This window comes from Aspergillus oryzae, chromosome 1 (assembly GCF_000184455.2).
Source record: "Aspergillus oryzae RIB40 DNA, chromosome 1".
Taxonomy (NCBI): Eukaryota; Fungi; Ascomycota; class Eurotiomycetes; order Eurotiales; family Aspergillaceae; genus Aspergillus; species Aspergillus oryzae.
The window spans coordinates 850,716-871,455 of record NC_036435.1 but is presented as its reverse complement, the minus strand read 5'-3'; the positions used below and the strand labels follow the sequence as shown (position 1 = coordinate 871,455).

The 20,740-nt window shown below is 47.9% G+C and overlaps 8 protein-coding genes across 8 annotated transcripts; 4 read left to right on the top strand and 4 right to left on the bottom strand.

Annotated features, from left to right (window-relative positions):
* Positions 1-1,490: 1,490 nt before the first annotated feature.
* On the top strand, positions 1,491-2,540 carry AO090009000329 (uncharacterized protein; the record flags this gene model as incomplete). The annotated part of the gene is made up of 2 exons (XM_001816755.3): positions 1,491-1,749; positions 1,831-2,540. The coding sequence occupies 2 exons, from the start codon at positions 1,491-1,493 to the stop codon at positions 2,538-2,540; spliced, it is 969 nt and encodes a 322-aa protein (XP_001816807.1).
* A 725-nt stretch (positions 2,541-3,265) lies between these two features.
* On the bottom strand, positions 3,266-4,505 carry rgsB (putative RGS domain protein (Rax1); the record flags this gene model as incomplete). Its single annotated transcript, XM_023234779.1, has 2 exons — positions 3,266-4,286; positions 4,351-4,505. The coding sequence occupies 2 exons, from the start codon at positions 4,503-4,505 to the stop codon at positions 3,266-3,268; spliced, it is 1,176 nt and encodes a 391-aa protein (XP_023088613.1).
* Positions 4,506-5,469: 964 nt separating this feature from the next.
* gcnE (histone acetyltransferase GCN5) lies at positions 5,470-6,843 on the bottom strand (the record flags this gene model as incomplete). The annotated part of the gene is made up of 5 exons (XM_023234772.1): positions 5,470-5,490; positions 5,552-6,280; positions 6,312-6,426; positions 6,485-6,693; positions 6,751-6,843. 5 exons carry the CDS (start codon positions 6,841-6,843, stop codon positions 5,470-5,472), a joined length of 1,167 nt encoding a protein of 388 aa, XP_023088612.1.
* A 1,017-nt stretch (positions 6,844-7,860) lies between these two features.
* Positions 7,861-9,027, top strand: AO090009000325 (putative DNA repair protein Rad1; the record flags this gene model as incomplete). Its single annotated transcript, XM_001816752.1, has 1 exon — positions 7,861-9,027. The coding sequence occupies one exon, from the start codon at positions 7,861-7,863 to the stop codon at positions 9,025-9,027; it is 1,167 nt and encodes a 388-aa protein (XP_001816804.1).
* Positions 9,028-9,348: 321 nt separating this feature from the next.
* On the bottom strand, positions 9,349-10,522 carry AO090009000324 (class II fructose-bisphosphate aldolase; the record flags this gene model as incomplete). The annotated part of the gene is made up of 6 exons (XM_023234761.1): positions 9,349-9,351; positions 9,432-9,452; positions 9,512-9,773; positions 9,830-9,953; positions 10,006-10,385; positions 10,440-10,522. The coding sequence occupies 6 exons, from the start codon at positions 10,520-10,522 to the stop codon at positions 9,349-9,351; spliced, it is 873 nt and encodes a 290-aa protein (XP_023088611.1).
* Positions 10,523-10,657: 135 nt separating this feature from the next.
* Positions 10,658-11,439, top strand: AO090009000323 (Zn(II)2Cys6 transcription factor domain-containing protein; the record flags this gene model as incomplete). The annotated part of the gene is made up of 3 exons (XM_023234754.1): positions 10,658-10,932; positions 10,992-11,028; positions 11,320-11,439. 3 exons carry the CDS (start codon positions 10,658-10,660, stop codon positions 11,437-11,439), a joined length of 432 nt encoding a protein of 143 aa, XP_023088610.1.
* Positions 11,440-13,485: 2,046 nt separating this feature from the next.
* AO090009000322 (uncharacterized protein) lies at positions 13,486-14,567 on the bottom strand (the record flags this gene model as incomplete). The annotated part of the gene is made up of 3 exons (XM_023234749.1): positions 13,486-13,938; positions 13,991-14,421; positions 14,486-14,567. 3 exons carry the CDS (start codon positions 14,565-14,567, stop codon positions 13,486-13,488), a joined length of 966 nt encoding a protein of 321 aa, XP_023088609.1.
* Positions 14,568-15,845: 1,278 nt separating this feature from the next.
* AO090009000321 (uncharacterized protein) lies at positions 15,846-16,826 on the top strand (the record flags this gene model as incomplete). The annotated part of the gene is made up of 3 exons (XM_001816748.3): positions 15,846-16,298; positions 16,349-16,459; positions 16,518-16,826. The coding sequence occupies 3 exons, from the start codon at positions 15,846-15,848 to the stop codon at positions 16,824-16,826; spliced, it is 873 nt and encodes a 290-aa protein (XP_001816800.1).
* Positions 16,827-20,740: the final 3,914 nt, after the last annotated feature.

Genomic DNA, 20,740 nt, shown 5'->3' with positions numbered 1-20,740 from the left:
CAAGGCGGATGCGGTCGGAAGTACGAGCGGATCGATCAATTTAATCTTCGCCGAGCTGGATTTAATCTTCGCCGAACTCCAATGGGGGACGAAGTCAGTGAGCTGAGGCCCTGAGGGGTTTCCGCCTGTTTTTCAATGATTTGCATATGCACGCAAAAGAAAGAGGAAATTGCTCTATTATAAATCGATGCCAAGTACCAGCTATTGTCTAAGGAGTGGGGGTGGGAAATGCAAAGTACGGAGTATATCGCATTTGAGGTCAAATGTAGCCACCGGTACTCGTATTTTACCACCAGTAGATTAGATCGGATCCGAGATAGATTGCCTTTCAGGTCCCCTTTCCATTCACGTCTCCCTGTGCTTTTCCAAGGGGTTCTTCCTGGAAATGACGGACAAGGACTATAAAGCTCATTCTTTTCATGTTTGCAGTGAAAAAACTACTCGTACCCTACATTCCAGCCTGGGAGGGGGTTGGGATTAAGTCAAGGATTGATGTGCATTCCACAGTTTGGCTGTCCAGTGGATCATGGACTAGTAGCCTTACCGTACCGTACGGCCAGAAAGCACGGATGATGGAAGAAAGACCACGTACTTTTCCTCGTCAGCAGCTTCCATGGATTCGATTCCAGAAATAGACCACAATAGGTAACCCAGAAATGAGTCCAGGTCCAACAAAAAGGAACAGTTGGTTAAGAAACGAAAGAAAGAAACTTCAAGATGTCAAAATAATCATCGTTATTAGTTGAAACAATGAATCTGCACGTCAGAGGAAAGGGTCCAGACCATGAAACAGTCAAGAGCCTCTAATGTTTCATTTTAAGCGCTATTACCTGATATCCTCTATGCTGTTCCTTTGCAAGTATATTAAGGGTGACAATTGCTCCTGAGATTCTGACAAAGAATGTTCTCAAAGATTGTTGTGTGATTCATGGTTTCGACTCTATGTGATGCAGGTTCCTTGATGATAGTTCTGTAGTCTCCTTGCATCCATTTGTCGGACTATGCGCCCTTCCTGGCATATTGGGCATTAGGTTTCCAAGGACAGCGTACTCCGTATGATAGCTGCCAATAATCGGACAAAAAGTTCTTGACTGATGAAGAACTACTTTGAGGTAATTAATCGAACTGTTTAAAACAGTTATATTAGCATCCAAAAAATGTGGCAGAGAAAATAAAGGAAGGAAAAAGCCTGAACATTGGACATGGTAAGAGTAAATTTCCCGATATAGCCTAGTTATCACATGTGGGGATAAATGTCATTGTTTGCATTCCAAACAAACACCCCATTCGGGACATCACTTGGATATCATCACCATTGCTTTCAGCAAACATCTCCCATTCACACCGACAGACTGCATAGTTTCTAAGCGGCAATAGAAGTGATTTGCATGGAGTAGGGAAGGCTCTCTGATAAGGAATAACAACAGACAATACCGGGATATAACATATACCTTGTTATCAACGCTCGCCAAACAACCACTTCAGTCCAAATGGATCAGACACACTCCCGGGCCATGGAGGCCCTCCAACCCTTCGTCCTCCTGGCCAACTCAAATAGCGCTACATCACCGAAATTCGTCGCAAACCTGATCACAAATGCCACTTCGAGTCCGAACACTTATGTATTCGCAGAGCTGCTAGAGACGCCTACAGTTCAAGCCCTCCGGTCAGAGGACACCCCCGCGGAGTATCAAGGATACCTTACATTACTGGAGGTCTTTGCCTGGGGTACATGGCAGGATTATCAAAGTATGCCCCACCGAAATTGATCTTAGTCTCATGGAGTTTATGAATATCATCAATGATTTAATTAACGCATCTCGAAAACAGCAACGCCGAACCTCCCTCCACTTAACAATGAACAAACCCTAAAGCTCCGCCTTCTATCTCTTCTCAGCCTATCTGCAACCATCAAGCCACTCACATATCAGACCCTCATGGATGCACTCTCAATCGCAGCTCCTTCCGAGCTCGAATCTCTAGTCACAACCGCCATCTACTCCTCTCTTATCACCGCCCGTCTCTCCCCGGTGACGAACCCCCCGACCATCAATGTGACCTCCGTCGCACCCTTACGGGACGTGAAGCCTCAATCACTGACAACGATGATCTCAATCCTCACACAGTGGGAGACCCGCTGCGGCGACGTCATCAGCGACATCGAAGCCGAGATAGCTAGGATCAAGACCGACTCGGCAAAGCGGCGCGCGAAGGAACAGGCTCGGGCGGTGTTATTTGAGAAAACGTTGTCAAACTGGGGCTCAGATGGGGGTGAGTCAAACCCCCGGTTTCCAGGATCCAAAAAGCAAAGTTGGCACGGAGGTGCAAAGGGTGGTTCCTCAGGGTTCGTTGGCAATAAGCGCGAGTTCAGCGGGGATGACTTCGATGATGGATACTGGGACAACGGTGCTGATGGAGCCTATGATTCACAATTTTCTACCTCGAAGATGGATATTGACCAGGGCGCAGGATCGTCCGCTACGGGATCGGCGGGTGCTGGAGCTAGACATGCGAAGCGTGTTTTAGGGAGGAAATCCTAATGTGATGTGATAAACTCAAGGGATTACCATATCTCTTTCTCAGATGACGAATTATCGCTAGATCTTCTTGACAACTAGGTGTTGAAGCAAGCACCACGTACGGCCTTTTTAGATCCTCCTCTCTCTCTCTCTCTCCCGTCCAACTTGTACGCGGTCGCCCATTAGAATGTATTACTCCCATTATTTATGTCACATTGTAAAGCCTAACTCTCATGCACTTAACACTAAACCAAAAGGCTCGCTGAAGGTCGTTTAACGGACAATCTTAGCAAAAAAGGGGTATTCTCAGAATTTAAACGGACAAAGAAAAAAGAAATTTGGAAAAATGGTGTGGAACAAGGGAAGACGATATTGGCAGAGCAAAGGTAGACGGTCCACTGACCGGAAATTAAGGCAACTGGGATCCGTGAAACTAGGATACCCTGTCAGCTGATCATATAGGTTCAGGATCATGAGTCCGTTGCTATGACGGGGAATAATATATGCGTTAGTTTCGCGTGTTTTGACCACCCTGTTCAGTGCAGCACGTCGCAGTTGCCAGAAGAGCTGGGTGGCCGGAGCCAAGGCGACATCTGATCTTGTATGCCAGACCTTGTAGCCATATGGTTAGAGCTGCCGGCTGTGGGCAGCCGGGATTACACGCCCACACTAAACCTTCCAATAGAGGCACCAAAGTGAACCCTAAAGACTCGGTCCAGAATCTGGCATGTGTGACGCCAGTGAGCTCAGAGCATAGTACCAGGAACAAAGATGAACAGGACACTGAGCGCGGTGGCGACGAATGCAGCGATTAAAATAGTTGCCGTGGCGCGTTTGTTCAACAGCTTTCGCACGTAAGGTTCGCGGATCGGCGACCAGTTCATAAAGGTATATTCACTGTATCCGAGAAATGCCATGACAGGGTCGATCTTATATTGATATGAGACAATAAAATAGGATGCGACAATAAACGGTAGTATCAACTGCATGATTGTTAGTGTCGAAGCGCAGCAAAAACCGGGCAAACCACTACAACATACCCAACAACGGATGTGCCTTGGCTTGTCGCGGAGGACAACGTAGAAGGCACCCCAAAACCCGCCACCAAAGCTTATCAGCGCAAAGGCGAGACGGGCAATTGTACTCAGCGGGACAAGGTTACCCAGGGCCTTCGCCTGCAAAAACCCTGGGAATGCATCGCGCTCCATGGCCTGGAAAACATAGTCTTTGGCGGGATCAAAGACTTCTGGGTCATCTCGGCCGTCATCCTCAACCAAATTGATGATCGTAGATACCATATCCTCCGGCAGTACGATTTCTCTTTCTGCGCCAGGAAGCAGGTATGTATACAGAATCTTCTCTGCACTTGCACGAATGTCGGCCCGTGCCACAGTATGGCCAGGCGAAGTAGAATCGTTCCGCGTTCCAGAGCTTGGGCGAGGTGGCTGTTCATTAGATGGTGTGCGGGCGGCATTCTGTGAGCCAAGGCTGTCTTGGGGCGAGTGCCCTGGGTTATGACCATCAGCGCGCAGGAATGCCGATAATCTTTGATCGGCGTCCTGATCATCCAAGTCATGGTTGCCGTGTCGCAAACCAGAGGGTCCGGCTTCCACCAGCGGTATATCGCCAAAAGTCTCGAGGTTCCCTAAGGCATCAGAGGAGCCTTTGCTATCTGCTTTCTCCAAGTCGGGAGTAGCTACTAGAACAGATCGGCGCAACTCTCGGACATAATGACGACACAAAGACATATGTTGCGAAACATCGAGCCTAAAATCAGTATGGTTAGAAGCTTCTCGGGCGATTGGTACGCCAAGGCGCGCATGTATCATACCAAAAGTCCAAATAATCGACCGAGCGCTGCTGGTCCCGCATGTAAATGTAAAACGAAAAAAGATCGACAGGAGCTAGTGTACGACGGCTGAGGACTTCAAAGAGAGTCGGGAGCCGATTCCGCTGCTCCAAGTCCGTAAGCGAAGGCGACGCCATCTTTTAGAATGATAATTATGTCGAATAGTGAGATCGGTCTAAGAAAAGGGGAAAGAACGTCTAGGTCGGGTTGCGGGAGGGATTAGCCGTAAATAAACCGCAGGGTCCAATTATGATTTCGATGACAGCAACAGAGATTCTGGCGAATGAGTAAAGTAACGAATGACGAGGGAAATGATTTGGGTGTGAGAATTGGGTGGAATTTGTCGTGAATAATCTAGAATTTTGGAGCCTGTCCGTCACAGAAACCCCTGGGAGAGGGGGAGTTAGATGAGAGTAAACAAACAGCCACCGGATCGCAGCTGAAACCCAAAAGTCAGGCTCAATCCATTCAGAAGCCCAGCAAGGATCGCAAGCTGCAGAGTCCAGAGTGAGGACGTAGAAATAGAAATAGAAACACACCAGCCTTCAAGTAAAGCCTCCAAGAGACTTGGGATGGTTGGTTTCTTTCTGCACGGCTGGCAGCCCGCTAAGCCCAAACTAACGGCCCGCCTTAACGTTGATCCGAAATTAAATTGGCTTGGACCCACGGCCCGATGATCACCTCCACGTTCTCGACAGCTTTCGGCAAGGGATGCCATCATCCATGGATACTCATCCAATTCAAGGATCGCCGACCCAGATATGTCACATTTCTTTGCCAAAAAAAAAATAAGCCTTGAAAGGATCGGCAATAAAAATGTGACTATATCGAATGTCGCCTAGACTGTTCAAGGAAGGAAGGAAACTGTTATAAATATATATATAAAAAAAAAAGAAAGGACAAGGAAGTATACAATGCCAAGGAATAGCACTGTTGCACGAATCCCCTCGAGTTTATCACCTAGAAATACATATTAAAAATAAAAACCGAAATGCTCCATGCATCAATTGGGTATTTGCTCATGACACCGTCTTCAGAAAAAATTCAAACGCCAGCAGCCGAAACTCCTACCTCTCCAAGCTCATGCAATCATTCAATCGATCAGTGGCCATCCGCCAGGTGCTATAAGACAAAGGTTAGCAACGCGGGTATCACCAAACCAGGGCTGCACTCATGTACTTACCGACCACTCGGGAATATTTCGAATTTGCTGCCACATAAACTTCTCCAATTTATTCGCACTTTTTGCATAAGGCGTGTTCTCGTTGTTGTATCTTCGACAATTGTCGAAGATCAACATAGCATCTTTGATGAAATCTTGTGGTGTTGGATACATGTCCTTCTCATGTTTTTCCTCCATGGTCGACAGATCCATTGGCTCCTTGATCACTTCGTAATAATCAGGAACCTCGTCACGATTGACCGGCTGCGTAAAAGGCCAGGCTGCACTATGGTTTTGCATATCGTTCAGCAGATGTAGTAGTTGATTGTAATTCGGTCCATGGCGTGGTTGACGCGCTAACTCATCCATGTCGGGTGACCATCCAGATTGCTTGATTGCCGGGATACTTAACGGATCGATTTTACACGCTCCATTTTTCCATTCCTTTGGCGGGGCGTGTATGATATGTGACCGGCTGAAGGCACGGATCTTGGCGTGTACTGCTTCTTTCTGCTTTAGAAGCATACGGCCAATTTCAAGATACCGTATTTTTGGAAGCATCGTACATTGCATAATGGTGCCCCCTTCATAATCCTTAATATAACCCATCCAGATAGACTTATCCAGTGTAATTTCCTTGGTGAACCCTTGCTTCTTGAAATACCCAATAGCATAGTTATCCGCATATGTCAGGAAATGCATGATAGGCGACGTTGCCTTCACATAATCCTGTATAGCGCTTAGCATTCCCTGTGCACCGCAATGTGTCGAGACCAGTTACCTTCAGGTGAGACATCAAATGCGCACCATAACCCTTCACCTGTTGATCAGAGGATATGGCACAAAAGACAATCTCCGCAAATCTGCGACTGTTAAAAGGCCTGTATGTAATTCCTCTACGCATCATTAGCAAGAGCGTGTGCCAGGCCTCCGAAAAAGATCACGCGCACATACCCTACTACTTCCAGTGGATGTTTGACAATGGCGATAGATAAATGCGATCTATCATAGACCAATCGAGCAATGTAATCTTTGGGCATCTTCGGGAGCTGCTTCTGAAAGATGCACTTCAGTCCAGTGAGGACAACAAAGCTGTCGCGCGAACCATCATTATTAACGACCCGGAATTCGATCTCCCCTCGACGTTCTTCTAGTACGGCTGGCTATCAAAGGTCCATGATAAGCATTGTTCACATAAGCGATCAAACAAGGCGGCCTACCTTCTCCGGGAAAGGAACAATCCTCAATGGTGGCTTTCCCAATGGTCCACCTTCAGACTTTAAGTTACCGTTAGCACACTCCGCCGATAGCATTCCTGTATCGAAGAAACAGACCTTTGGTTCCCTCTCTGGGGAATCGGTGCGCGCTTTCTTACTCTGTAGCTGTGAATCTGGGGAAAGGGCTTCCTCCGAAGCTTTCCGTTTGTTGTCTGGACCTTCGTTCAGTAAATAAACACATCAAGGATCTCGGGCAATCGCATTTCAGCACTGTCCACTCACTTTCTGACGCCATTCTTGTTAAGTGTACAAGTAAGTAAAGAGGTTATAACGCTTGCTTGTCAGCTCTTAGTCCAAGCGGCGCGATCTCCACGTTTGGCCGATATGGGGGGTCGGTATCGGGAACACAATGATCCGGCACCATTATGCCAGATAACTATCTACTTGTTCTAGGGAACTTCAGTAAACTTTCAATAGTCTCCAATTCATTCGTTTCATGCTATATTTGCTCTAGTCGCTATCTACTGGGCTTCATAAAAATCAATCTATCCCCATGTCGTTGAACGAAGTTTGGGAGGCAGCCTCCGCGAGCCCTTACGCTCCACTGATTTCCAAAGATAGCCAGTTCTCCGTCGGCTTCACCCTCTTGCTTTCTGGTAAGACAGGTTCGCGCTACAGGCCATTAACCGATAGCACTAACGAGTATTCCAGCACTCATATTGACTGGTCTTTTCGGACTGAGTTTGTGTCCCTATCCAATTTACTTTCATCCTTTTTCTAACGTCCAAACAGACCGTTCTTTCTTGAGTATCGCTTCATTTGGCGTCCCGGCGTCGTTGGCATTCGGGTAAGAAAAGCGCGTTGCGCAAACGGACCGACAATGGCTAATACCTCTATCCAGCTTCGGGGCCGTATACATGATCTGCGCTGTTGGGGTCTACGTCTAGGAAGACTTCCAGATCTTTTCAATGTACCATATACCCAGTTAAGAGAGAAGCAGAAGGATTATACCATTAGAAACGTCGAAGCTCTTCCTCCCTGCAGACTCTCTTTTAATCTAATTTGTCCGAGTTCTTTCCTTTCGATCATTTCCGCTATCTCGTACACCCAGCCATGGCCGACGTGGAACCCATCTTTTCTGCTGTTTCCAGCAATGCTCACCATCTCTATACTCTGCTACAGTGCATTGGTTTTGTACCAAAAGCTACCGTGCTTATTACCCCAGATGGGATTCGCTTTTCTGTGGAGGAAGGCCGAGTAATACAAGGACTTGCGTTTCTCGACAAAGCCCTCTTTACTACATACACCTTCAATCCACCAGCCGCGCCGAACAGCACTTCTGGAGATCTGGGGGACGGTGATGATTCTTCAGATGCTACTTACAACCCGTGCTTTGTTGTGTCGCTTTCTGCACTCCTTGAGACGCTGAAGATTTTTGGTGTAAATGATCCATCCTCCACTGGGGCCAACAAGGCAGTTAGTGTCCAACCGTCGAACCCCTCGTCATCGAACGCCTTTACCACACCCGCATTGCTTTTTGATCGTTCATGCACCTTGCAATATTTCCAGAACGGTTCCCCTTTGAGCATCACTTTATCAGAGACAGGAATCAAGACCACTTGTGAACTAACGACCTACGAACCCGATGGTGGCGAAGTCGATATCCCTCTTCAACGTGATGCCATCATAATGAAGGTCATTATGCGCTCTGCCTGGCTACATAATGCCATTGTGGAGCTGGGTGCCACTAATCCAAACGTATTAAAGATATCCGCCTCGGCAGATCGGGAACCTTTCTTCGCCTTGTCCGGTTCTGGTGGTCCGTTCAGCGAATCGTCTGTAGAGTTCTCAATAGAGGAACAAGGCCCGAACAACGGGGCGTCGTCCCAGTCTCGCAAAGTGTTGACAGATGACGGCACATCCAGGTCTCGGGCTAAGAGGACCAAGCTTGCGCCTACTGTCACCGAGACCTTCCTTGTCAGCCCACCATCGTCAATGGGTTCTCGCATCAAGCAAAATTACCGATTTTCCCTTATGCAGAAGGCATCTCGTGCTATGTCTGTGGCTAACAAAGTGAGCATTCGAGGCGACCGGCAAGGAGTTTTAAGTCTTCAGTTCATGATTGAATTCGACGCACACGGCTCCAGCGGCGCGAGCAATACCACAAGACCATCTGGGGGATCGCTAGGGCCCACAGTGACCTTTGTAGATTTCCGCTTTGTGCCGTTACTGGATGATGAGGAGGCAGCTGATGAGGACAGCACGGGTGATCTCGAATAACGTCTTTCTGCGCAACAACAGCTCTATCCTAGAGTACAAGTTGGCAATTTAATAGCTTGGGTTCAGTCAATACAATATACTCGCTCGCAGCGATGGCTCTACGCAATTGATATCTCATACTAATACTTATATCTCCGACAGACTATCACTAGGCATCATGATCGTGTTGAGTTTAATACCATTCTATAGGACAAACGCCCAATTATCCTACTTGCCCTTGTTGGCTCAGTCTTTTGTAATCACGATACAACTTCCTGGTGCCATAAATCCTTCGTAATAACTGTCGCCTATGATTTGACTACGCCTTTTGAGGAAAACTCTTTACTACTTCACATAAGCATTTTTAATGAACGTAATTTTCTATCATCTGTAGTAAAAAGTACCACAATGAGTCTAACGCTTACAGTATGCTCGCCTTTAGATGGCTTTAAGATATATTATTAACATTAAGAGAAGAATCTCGCAATTCTAATTTCTTTTATACCTTTCCACTGCTGCCCATTATGTCCATCCACCGCTCCATTGACTGTATAAGAACCTCAATTCCCTCATCAATCACCTGTGTTATAGGCTTGTTGATATTAGCTCTGATATAGTCATACCACGGGTCCAAAACGAGCTTGTTGACATTGAACTTGGAGACACCTGCTTCGATACACGCTTTCGACAGCTCTGGGGAAAAGTCGTTGGTTCCATGTAACACCAATCGGGCGCGCCCATTAAGTGCTTTGAAAATTCCGCGAAGCCTAACACATTCATGAGATTCAGCGACGCTCGGTGTACTTTTCATTGCAATTCTTACCGGTCCATGTCTGGTTGCGGCCCTTTGGGACCATAATCACCGTGAAGGTTGCCAACACTCGGAGCCAGATAGTCAACCCCCGCACGTATGAAGTCTTCAACATCTTCAGGGCTAGTTAAGATTCCTGTACAAAGTATTAGATTAGAAATTCTGAGTTCAACATTTGGATTTCATACCTTCCAAATCACCTGTGTCCATAATCCCATCTTCACCACCTTCGATTCGCCCCGTCTCGGCCTCCGTCGATATTCCCCTAGCGTGACAATATTCACGCAAAGATGCGGTTCTTTCTAAGTTTTCCTCCTTCTCATAATGACTCATATCTACCATTATCGAGTCAAAGGGGAGGGTATCAGCGATCTCTTTGATCTGATCATAATCCTGTGCGTGGTCGAGATGAAGTGAGATAGGAACAGAGGCTGCTCTCGCTGCGGCTGCGGCTGCATGAACAAGTGATGGTGTTTGGGTCAGCGCCGAAGGGAATAATTGAATGATTAACGGCGACTTGCGGTTTTCGGCTGCTCGGACGAATGCAGTGATATGTTCGACGTTATAGCTAAGGACATTTGTTAAGTTGTATACTTCCGAAATAGCAATCACTATGACCTACGCAATTGCTGCAAGAACGCCATATCGGCCTTTTTCCGCTGCATCCAAGATTTGCAGGGTCTTGTTTGTCGCACGCCGAGTCATTGTAAAGCGGGGTTAAAGATAATTACTGAGCTGTTTTGGTGTCCAAGAAACACTATCGTCGTGGGGATTTCGCATGTTCTTTAATTGAGCTCGAGCTCATAACGAGATGTGCTCGTGACGAGGCAGGTGGTCCTAATGACTAATGCGGTATCTGCAAGCGCTGGACAAGGAGAACAAGGCCCACAAAGGTCAGTTCGCTGCCACGTGGCTCAGGCAGCCTCGGCACGTGCTCCAACCCCGACCCGACTTTCCAGCAATGCAAAGTCCAACATCCTTGCATTGGTTGATATCGGCTGTCACATAATTGTTTATTTTTGGGCTTTCTCCACCATGCCGAACAATGGCCCGCAGAGTGGCATTCGGAAACAACGCAAATCTCGCGGGCGAGGCTTGCGAACTAACACGGGGTGGTCAGTCTCACTGGAATTTTTGCGCCTGTCATTTTGCGAGTAGTACTGATCGTCCTTAGCTTAATTTGCAAGCGTCGCCACGTCAAATGCGACGAGGTAAGTTGATCAGTCCACATAAAAACACTTGGGTAGTGGAAATTATCGCTTATCGTCAAAGATCCGCCCACAATGTGGACCATGCGCAAAAGGTCAACGGCCCTGCGTCTATGGGAACGGCATTGATACTTCATCTCACGCGTCTATGAGCACAACCCAGAGCCAAGATATCCCAACGGTGATAAGCTCCCAGGCACAGATTCACGAACCTCTGCAAGTGCTAGTGGATGCATGTCACCAAGAACACGCAATACAGCCAACCAATTTTAATCAAACATTAGCCCCTAATAGATCCGCTCGCCGTCCGATTTCGAGCAGATCAGTGTCATCTCCGCTTGTCGAATATGTACCTTCACCTGGTACGGAGTCATCAGCGACCTCATCGAGGGTGGCGCCCCTGAGCTGGTTTGAGCTTCTGGCTCAGGATGCTGCAAATGCAGACAGAGAGTTTTTGCTATCCCCTCAGCAGAGATTCCCATTGCCGACGGCAGACGAAGCTTCAATAAGCTCAACGCAAAGTCCGGCCTTTGAGCCACGAACTTTGAGAGAACGGGAAAGCTTTCAGGCGGCAGCATTTCACCATGACCCTGAAATGGGAAAGAAAGTTCCATTGGCAGCTGTTGATGAGCAGTCACAGGCTCTTCCGGACGTGCCATCTTCGTGGAGCACATCGGCTCCCATTCAACTATCGGAACAGGAGTTTCGGTTATTTACTCACTTTGTGCAGACGTTCAGCGGCTGGTTGGACTTTTTTGATTCATCCCAGCAGTTCTGTTCTGTCGTTCCCCATCTGGCTCTGAGAAACACCGGTCTGATGAAGGCGTTATTGGCGTTATCGGCGAGACATCTGACGCTTCTCAGGGAAACCCCTGGCGATCGTCGCGATTCTGACTCGTCATATTCAATTGATCGGAATGTCGCTGTTCGCTATTACTATGAAACACTACATTACCTGAACAAGGCTATGCGTTATCAATCATATGCTGGAAGCCAAGAGCTAATTGCCACAGCCCTTTTAATTAGTACCTATGAGATGATTGATGGCTCCAACCGGGACTGGGAGCGACATCTTAAAGGAGTGTTCTGGATACAGCGATATCAAAACAATCATGGTGAATGCGGAGGCCTCCGTCAAGCCGTGTGGTGGGCCTGGCTTAGACAGGATGTCTGGGTAGCAATGCGCGAGCGGCGCCGAGTCTTCAGTTTCTGGAGGCCACAAAAGCATGTTTCAGTCCTCACGATACCCGAACTAACGACCCGTGCAATCTACCTACTTGCACAGTGCGTCAACTACGCTTCACGGGAAGAGTCAGAATCGACTGACCTGGAGCAACGCTTGGAACGAGGGAACGAGTTACTCTATATGTTACAAGAATGGCAAGACTGTCTTCCGCGGGAATTCAGCCCACTCCCAGTACCTTCGAGCTCCGATGTCTTCCCCCCAATCTGGGTCAATCCCCCTCCTTGTGCGGCTGCTTTGCAATTTCATAGCCTAGCCAGGATCATAGTCATTCTACACCGTCCTTCCATTGGCGGACTTCAAGACTATCGAGCTGCGCAGAAACTTCTTACGTCCTCTCTTTGCACTATTTGTGGAATTGCTCGCACGAATGACGAAAATGATGACATGGCTTTTTTTGTCTCACTCCAGTGTCTATATGGAGGTAACTTGCCCCCCGCCAAGTGTTTTGCTATGTGTTTACCTCTAACTTCGTTTCAGCAGGGCTCGGTGTTCATACTCCCCATGAACGAGCTGCATTGCTTGATCTCCTAGACAAGTGTCAACGACGAATACGCTGGCCTGCGGATTCCTTAACAAAAGAACTTGAAGCTGAATATCAGAAAGATGAGCTCTCTGCCTTTGCTAGATGAGTTTGTATGACGTACGTAATATTGATCCAACTTTTGAATAGGGTGGCCAGATATGGACCATTAGTATCAGCGAAAAGCAAGGGTATTCTACAACGGCCAACAGAACCATCAAAGAATCTCTCCATTTGCGTCATATCTGAACTCCAGTTGACGGCCAGGAAGCGCCACCTTCTTTTATACCCTCAGGCACATTCCCTTCCAGCTAATGCGAGACGTCCGCGGCACAGTACGTTTCTGGATCACATGTGGTGTATTACCTACTATGGTATGCATTCGTCAAGGACTCATCATATATATATACATTTGTTCGTTATTCATATCAAGGGTCCTCTACCATTGTCGCCGCTAGTGATTAGGACGCGCCAGCTGGTCAACCTCATGCTCGTATCTTAAGATACAATCATGCGCAAACTCTGCAATCGCTGTCCTAATTATACTGCCTCGCATCTGATTTGGCTTTGCGACGAATCCAAACATGCAGAATCAGGAAGACAATCACCCCAACTGCCAACATGGCCGAAATCACAGCAAAGCCCATAATATATTTCGGGCTGTCCGAGTCTGGAAACAGATACTAATATAACGTTAGCAATAGCTTAGTCTGTGGATTGATAAGCAAATACATACGGAACCATAGATCTGGGCTAGGTTCCCTAGCGCGTTCACCAGCGCTAGGCTGACACCTCTAACCTGCGGCTGCATATCTGCGAAGGCCGAGGAGGCATAGGCAAGTGTACCTCCATTGGTTGCCCACAAACCGGCTGCCATGAGGACAAGAAGAGCATATCGAGCACTATAGTTATATACCGCACAAACAGCGATCGAGCATACAAGGGAGAATGTCAGCCAGGCAGCAATGACAACACCACGCCACAAAGGAATCTTGTCACTGAAATATGCTGTGATGCCAGTACAGACAAATGCTACTGCATAGATGGGGATTGTAAGGAAGTTGATTCTCATGGTGGAGGCATCGCCGAAAAGACCCTTGACCAGAGTCGGGTAGAAGTAAGAAAGCGTGCTGGCACCAACAATGACCTTAAGATCTGTCAGTATTGCGCAGGGCGAGAGAAAGGGTGAATCCAATTACCATGTATCCAATAACGAACATCCATGTCCGCCAGTCCTTCATTGATGCCAGGATAGCCTGCCATGGACTCAATCGCTCGCCACCATCCGTCATGGCCGTGACATTGTCTGATTCCAATCTTGCAATGGCGACGTATCGCTCTCTTTCGGATAGACGCTTAGTTGTGGCGGGAAAATCAGGAAGTATAAAAAAACTTATTAATGCGAATCCTACAGTAGCAGCTCCCTCAACAATAAACAGCCATCGCCATCCCCTAATGCCGTGTGCGCCTTCTAGGCCACCGACAATACCGGCAGCTATCAATCCACCAAACGCACCGGACAATACGGCGGCGGAAATATAGACACCAAATCGCTTCGATTGTTCGGTTTTCTTGTACCAGGAAGAGATAACAAGAAGTATGCCTGGTGCAAAACCAGACTCAACGCAACCTGTTGCGGTCAGTATATGGTCTTTTTATCAAAGCGCTTGATTGAATGGTCACAACATTCATACCTATCAACGTCCGTAATACAACGAGGTGCTTAAAGTCTTTCACGACACCCATGACACATGTCAGCGTCCCCCAAATCACCATAATTCCGGGAAGGAACAAAGAGGGCCGTGTTCGACTGAGTATGAGGCTATGGAGATGACAGTAGGTTAGCATAAGGATTATCTGAGACAATGGATGGCTGCTTACTTGCTAGGAACCTCAAGGACAACGTATCCGATGAAAAAGACAACTAGACAAATCGAATACTGGTCTGATGTCAGGTTAAGGTCTTCCTGCATCCCTGAGATCTTTGCATTTCCGATGCTATGTGCAAATGGGTATTAGTGTAATATCTTTGCTCCCGAGGTCTGAAAAGGATACAACGCCGACATACTTTGTTCGATCCATGTACGACAGGAGATACATGATCCACATTGTAGGAAGGAGCATCAGGTCAACCTTTCGCACGAGGGCAGCCTCTTCCTCGGGTGAGTATGGTGGCACAGTCTCCTCGCCAACATCCTCGATTTCCTTTGAGGAAAGGTCTTCCTTACCCTCCACTTCCAGATGGCCTGCCATTGAGAAGGTTGTATCGCACGGACAACCTTGAGAGTGAGGAAATCAGAGAAATGATGAACAGAAGGCAACACAACCAACAAACTGTTCTAGCTTTCTATGCCCTTGAAACTGGACGAGACAGTCGTGGCAACCCATCAACGGATATTTATACTTCCCTCAAGTATTAGACGTCGCATACCCAGGCCAACCAGCTGTAGCAAAGTGCCGCAGTCAGGCCATCGACGAGCCCATGGGAACGCGACATCTTCCCGCACGATAGTCTGTGCCCTCGGCAACAATCTAACCCGGGATGCCTCTAACAGACTAAAGCGCTGCCTGAATCCACCTCCGCAAAACCGGTACGGCTTCCCCGCAAACTCTGTTCATGATTGGGACCTGAAAAGGGTTTGGTGGTTCTATCCGAAGGGTTGTGCCTCGCGACGAGGCAGATCGGACCCACCTCGGAAATGCCCCAGGATATGCTCATATCCGCCCTTGTTGTTGATCTGGGGTCGGCCAAAGCACCTGCATCCACGGCCATTTTGTCTCATGACGTCAAGACAGTAGCTTTAAGCAATTAAATGCTATTACTTAATGCTCCGTGAGCCGAGATGCCTGCCTCGAGCCGAAATCAAGGGCTATGACGCAGTTTTGCATCCCACCCTCGGGGCATGGCCGATAAGAGTTGACGTCGCTCAGAATAATCGGCAGTTACCTTCCCCTCCATTTCTCCATTTAAATATTGAAGGACCTGGACATCTCTACCAGTTCCCTCATCCATATATTTGTTTTTCTTCCAGATTCACCATCACCATTGCCATCATGCCTCCTGCCGCGACCGAGAATGTTCCAGCTCCGGCTCCAGCTGCAGCTGCAGCTCCTAAGCCTGAAGCACAGCCATATCTCAGCACGATGCCTTCTTCGGACTTCAGCTGGCAGATTACCCTCGCGAACAAAGTAATCGCAATTACGGGCGCCAACCGCGGAATCGGTTTGGGAATCGCGGAGGTCTGTCTCGCGAACTCGGCCAAGTTCGTATACTCTTTCGACCTGATGGAGCCTGGAGAGGACTTTGCGGAGCTCCAGAAGAGATACAGCAACTTCCGCTATATTCAAACTGATGTGACGAGCGAAGAAAGTATTGAGAATGCTATCAACAAAGTGATTGAGGAAACGGGTCGGATCGATGGCTTGGTGGCCAACGCTGGAATGACCAAGCATCAGCCTGCACTCAAGTTTGACCGTGAACAATTGGATAAACTCTTCAATCTCAATGTGAGTGTTCCCCTGCCACTAGTGCACGATGATAGGCTAACAGGTATCAGGTTTTTGGTGCATACTTCTGCGCTCAAATTGTCGCACGCAAATTCATTGAGCTTGGCATCAAGGGGTCTATCGTCATGACTTCCAGTATGACTTCTTATCGACCAAATAGGGTGCGTATAGCTCGGTCCAGTCGCTTCAACGAAGGGCATCGCTAACCATTTCTTTCAGGCTGCCCCTTCTGCCCCTTACGGTGCGACCAAGGCCGCAGTCCGGAATATGTGTCACACACTGGCCATGGAGTGGAGCCAACATGGCATCCGCGTCAACAGCATTTCTCCCGGCTTCGTTCGTACCGCAATGACATACTACGTTGAGAAGTCTCCGGACTGGGATCTCAAGATGCAATACTACGGTGGTATGCCTCGTCTGGCCGACCCACGGGAGCTTGGTGGAGCGTACGTGTACCTCCTCAGCGACGCGAGCTCCTACACAACTGGTATTGATATCCCAATCGCTGGAATTGTGGGTGCGTGGTAATGGTGCTATGGATGATCGTTAAGACGTGGGCTATGCATTATATATATCCGGTGAACCAGTATGGTTGGCGTTGTTTTTGCTTTATAGATTGTTCAGTTTTCCAATGATAACCACTCGAGGCTTCCATATGTTTCCCATGCTGTAGACGGTATCACTGAATCTTCATGACCTACTCTTGACTGTCAGCGTTCAACACACTAGCAAGCTGTTCGACTATGTCACCATTTCTTTATCTTTTAGTTACTTCATTTCTTGGAGCCCTTTGTGGATTCACAAGGGCCTTTGTAGGTGTTTCTTTTTTGAAACGGTCCCGTTTTCCTATCGGTCGTTTCTACATGAATACTCAAAAAATACTCAAAAAATACTCAAACCAGAAGAAGTCAATCACTTGTATTTCTTGCTCGTTCAAATTATCTACTTTGGTTTTTGAAGAGGTTGTAACGGGTCTCGGCCGAGGTAAACGTGGTTTAACGTGACAATCTACTCCGTGTTTTCCCCCGGTCCAGTTAGTCCGTGGTTACAGAACTGGGGAAGCACAATTAGGGCGGTATGTCACCTGTCAGAGGCTGAATTATAATGCTGACGACAAACGGTGGACGCAAAAGCGAACACAAAGCGGCGCATTGTCAACCCCAAAACGGACAAGGGAGTATCCAGATGGGGGTGGGCATTACGTGGATATACTACGTAAGATAATCATCGAGTAGAACAATAAGCTTTAACATCGTAATATAGCGGAGAACGTCAATGTGCCGCAATCGATCATTTTGTCGACCCTGTCATCTGCCACTGGCAAGAAGTTTGTTTGGGAGGCTTGGGGACATATATATAGTAGTGTGAAAGGGGGCCTTATCCGGGTGCATGAAAACAGTAACATATCGGATATCTATACTAAAGCATAATTATCGACAGAGCTTCGCCCGAGTTAAGCTCTCATTGCAGATAGATGGTTGTTGGAATTAAGATCAAAGCTGTTCATTACGAGGTGGCTGTCCAGCTCACTGCCCTCCACTCCCCACGGCAGGGCCTCCGTCCATAGGAGCAGCAGTCAGCCCACATAGCCTAAGTCTCGTGAGGGGGGGGGCGAGAGCACTGTTTAAACGCCCACGGCGGTTTAGTTTAAGAGCTCAGGGGTGGATTTGTCCAATGAGCCTTGCGCTGGTCTCCGTGGATCAACTACCAGTAATTCTAATTTGCTGGTGTCACATATCGGTCAGTGCTAGTGTTCTTTCGGTATGATGTTGCCTGGCTTGGGGCCAGCCACACACGAATGTCCTGGGAGATTTAGTATGGGAAACTGGACTGGATGTTGTGGCGTCTTACTTCTACCACTGTAACATAGGTTGAGGTATGATGTCGTCCATTGTGTGGTATTGTTCGTCGGGTTCTTAATCTTACTTCTCCAGAATCATCCATGTTCTTTGACAGATGTAGCAAAAAGAGATAATCCAACGGTCAACCAGAATAGGGCATTGTCCTGACCGTAACCGGAAATGCGACGGAAAGTCTGGAAACGTATCCAGCCGGAATCCACTCGGTATGACGCTAGTATCTTCAATGTTGGGGTGAGGAGAAAGGTGGGGCTCGATAAATTATGCGATTGGTCGGAAGTACATATTCCTATCATGGCCGCTGTTTCCACGTGGTTCTGCGGTAGCGTGATTCCATAATACATACCACATGTTACCGATGTATCGCGTGGAGGTGTTAACCCTGTTCTGTAATGTATAAAGAGGCAGTATCCAGATTACACCCAGATTCTGGTTCTCTGCCTGGCTGGTTAAGATTGCAATTTAAATCATCGCTACTACTAAGCCTAGCCAAATTGGAAATCTACATTCTGGGATCTGATTTCCGTTCCTGGGTTATTAGTTGAGGCGCCCAGGAACAAAGCGCTTCCATCACTGGCCCGCCCCCCACTGTGGTGAGGCAGCTTCATATCGGATCCATCACACAATTCACCTGTTTTCTCACTAGAGCCAAAGGCTGTCTCGGCGATGAACCATGTTCAATTCCACCGTTGAGGCCTTCAAGTCGCACCACAAAAGATCACCCATGGTGGCTGACAGAAGCATGACATCTCGACCCTTCGGCTGATTCGGTCCCTCAGCCTCCCCGTTGCACAAGGCAGAGAGAGAACCGCAAAAGTGTTAAGGGAAAGAGAGCCAAGCCATCGCCAAAGGGCTGGTGACGAATAAGATTCCTGGTAATCAACGCTCCGATTCCTGTCGATGCAACCCTGGCGACGGTAATAATGCGAGTCATTATTATTAGTAGCACAGTATTTGCTTGCTCTGAGCGGAGGCTTGCGTTCCAAGGGGTGGCCAGCTGTTCTTTCCACGCGGTTTTCTTGTTCATTGAGTTTGGAGTTTTGCGTTTGAAAATGCCGCATGGCATCCATACATGACATGGGCTTTTCAACGACGGTGAACTTACTTTTCAGACCAAAAAAGGGCGGATTCTGCCCGATCGCATGTCCTATTTCGGAAGGGAACACTGGACCCATGACTTATTCAAAGTCCCTGTGGTTCTAGAAAACTCTCTTGCTGATAGGTTTGTGGAGGAGGGTCGGGGGGTGGTAGACATCCTACATACGGGATACATTAGTTACGGGACCATAGTAACAAGGAAGTTGTTCCTTCCTTTTTGCAGACAGGGTCCAAAGAGCAGAATTTTCTTTATATGATTCTAGAGGAATCGAGAACCGTGAAATCATACATAGATGACAGGTTCCTCCCGACAGATATCTGGTACATACTGTACATACAGCCGACCGGGTACGGACAAAGCCCCATACAACCAGTAATACCGACGCCGATACATACACAAGCCTCCTCCAGAACAGGAACTTTCAGGTACCGAACCCAATATGAAAGCAGTTACAGCCATAATGGGGAGGTGCAGTTACGATGGACAATGGCTGTGAATTCCGATCAGAAATAGTAGCAACTCTTTTACTTTATCAATAAGAATCCAGAAAGATTGAGTTTTATTATATCCCTCAAGATTTCCCCCCTCATTTTTCCCCAACCGCCAATCCACACGTCCGCCCGTCGAAGTCGCCCCAAATGGCTTGGGGCCCGCGCACCATCCGTCATAAGCTGAACAGTAATCAATCGTTCGCTCTCTAACTCCGTCACTACCGATCTGAGTTACCATTCTCAATATCCGACCCATTCATTCTCTCTCCTCTTTCCACAACTCCCCCCCTTCGTGTCTTTCTCTCTCTTCCTCTCTTTCTTCCTTCTTGTCTTCCCCTTTACATGGTCTTTTAGTTCTTACTTGCTAGACCTCTAGAACCTAGATTCATTGATCGGTTTCTTTGTTTGCTCGCTTGTTAAGGTTCCAGCTTAGCCTGAATTTCCCCTGCGTACTTTACGGGGTGCCCCCACAGCTCTCGATTCCGCCGCCCGTTCACATTCCGCCCCATTCCTCGTTCACACCCTCCAGCGCTTCTTTCACTTCCATCGACTCCGCGGACCTTCTAAACCTTATGCCTCACGCTGTTCCTTGTCACCTTACGTAGTGGTTACCATCCGATCTACCAAATCCAATCCAATTGTCCTTTTCTCCTCCTGGCCGCTCATCTCTCCGCTTGTCGCATCGTCCGTTCGTTTGCGCGTTGTCTGACCAACGCCTGTTCGGCCCCTCCAGCGGCCCTGCTGTCGGCTTCTGCTTCAAAAACCGTCAGATGAAGCTTGAAATCGCGAGTCAAGATCTGTTGTGACAATTATGGGGTCGTTTCTAAGGAGTCTACGCAGAGATGTGGTGAGTGGTTCTGTCCTCGTTTTGCCTTCCGGTCTTTTGTCTCGTTTCGCCATCGTGATAGGGTCTCTTTTCCAGGGTGTGGCGAAGGACATACCAAGATAAGCAAGAAAGGAAAGAGAGAAACAGGAAAAAAAAAATCCAAGAAG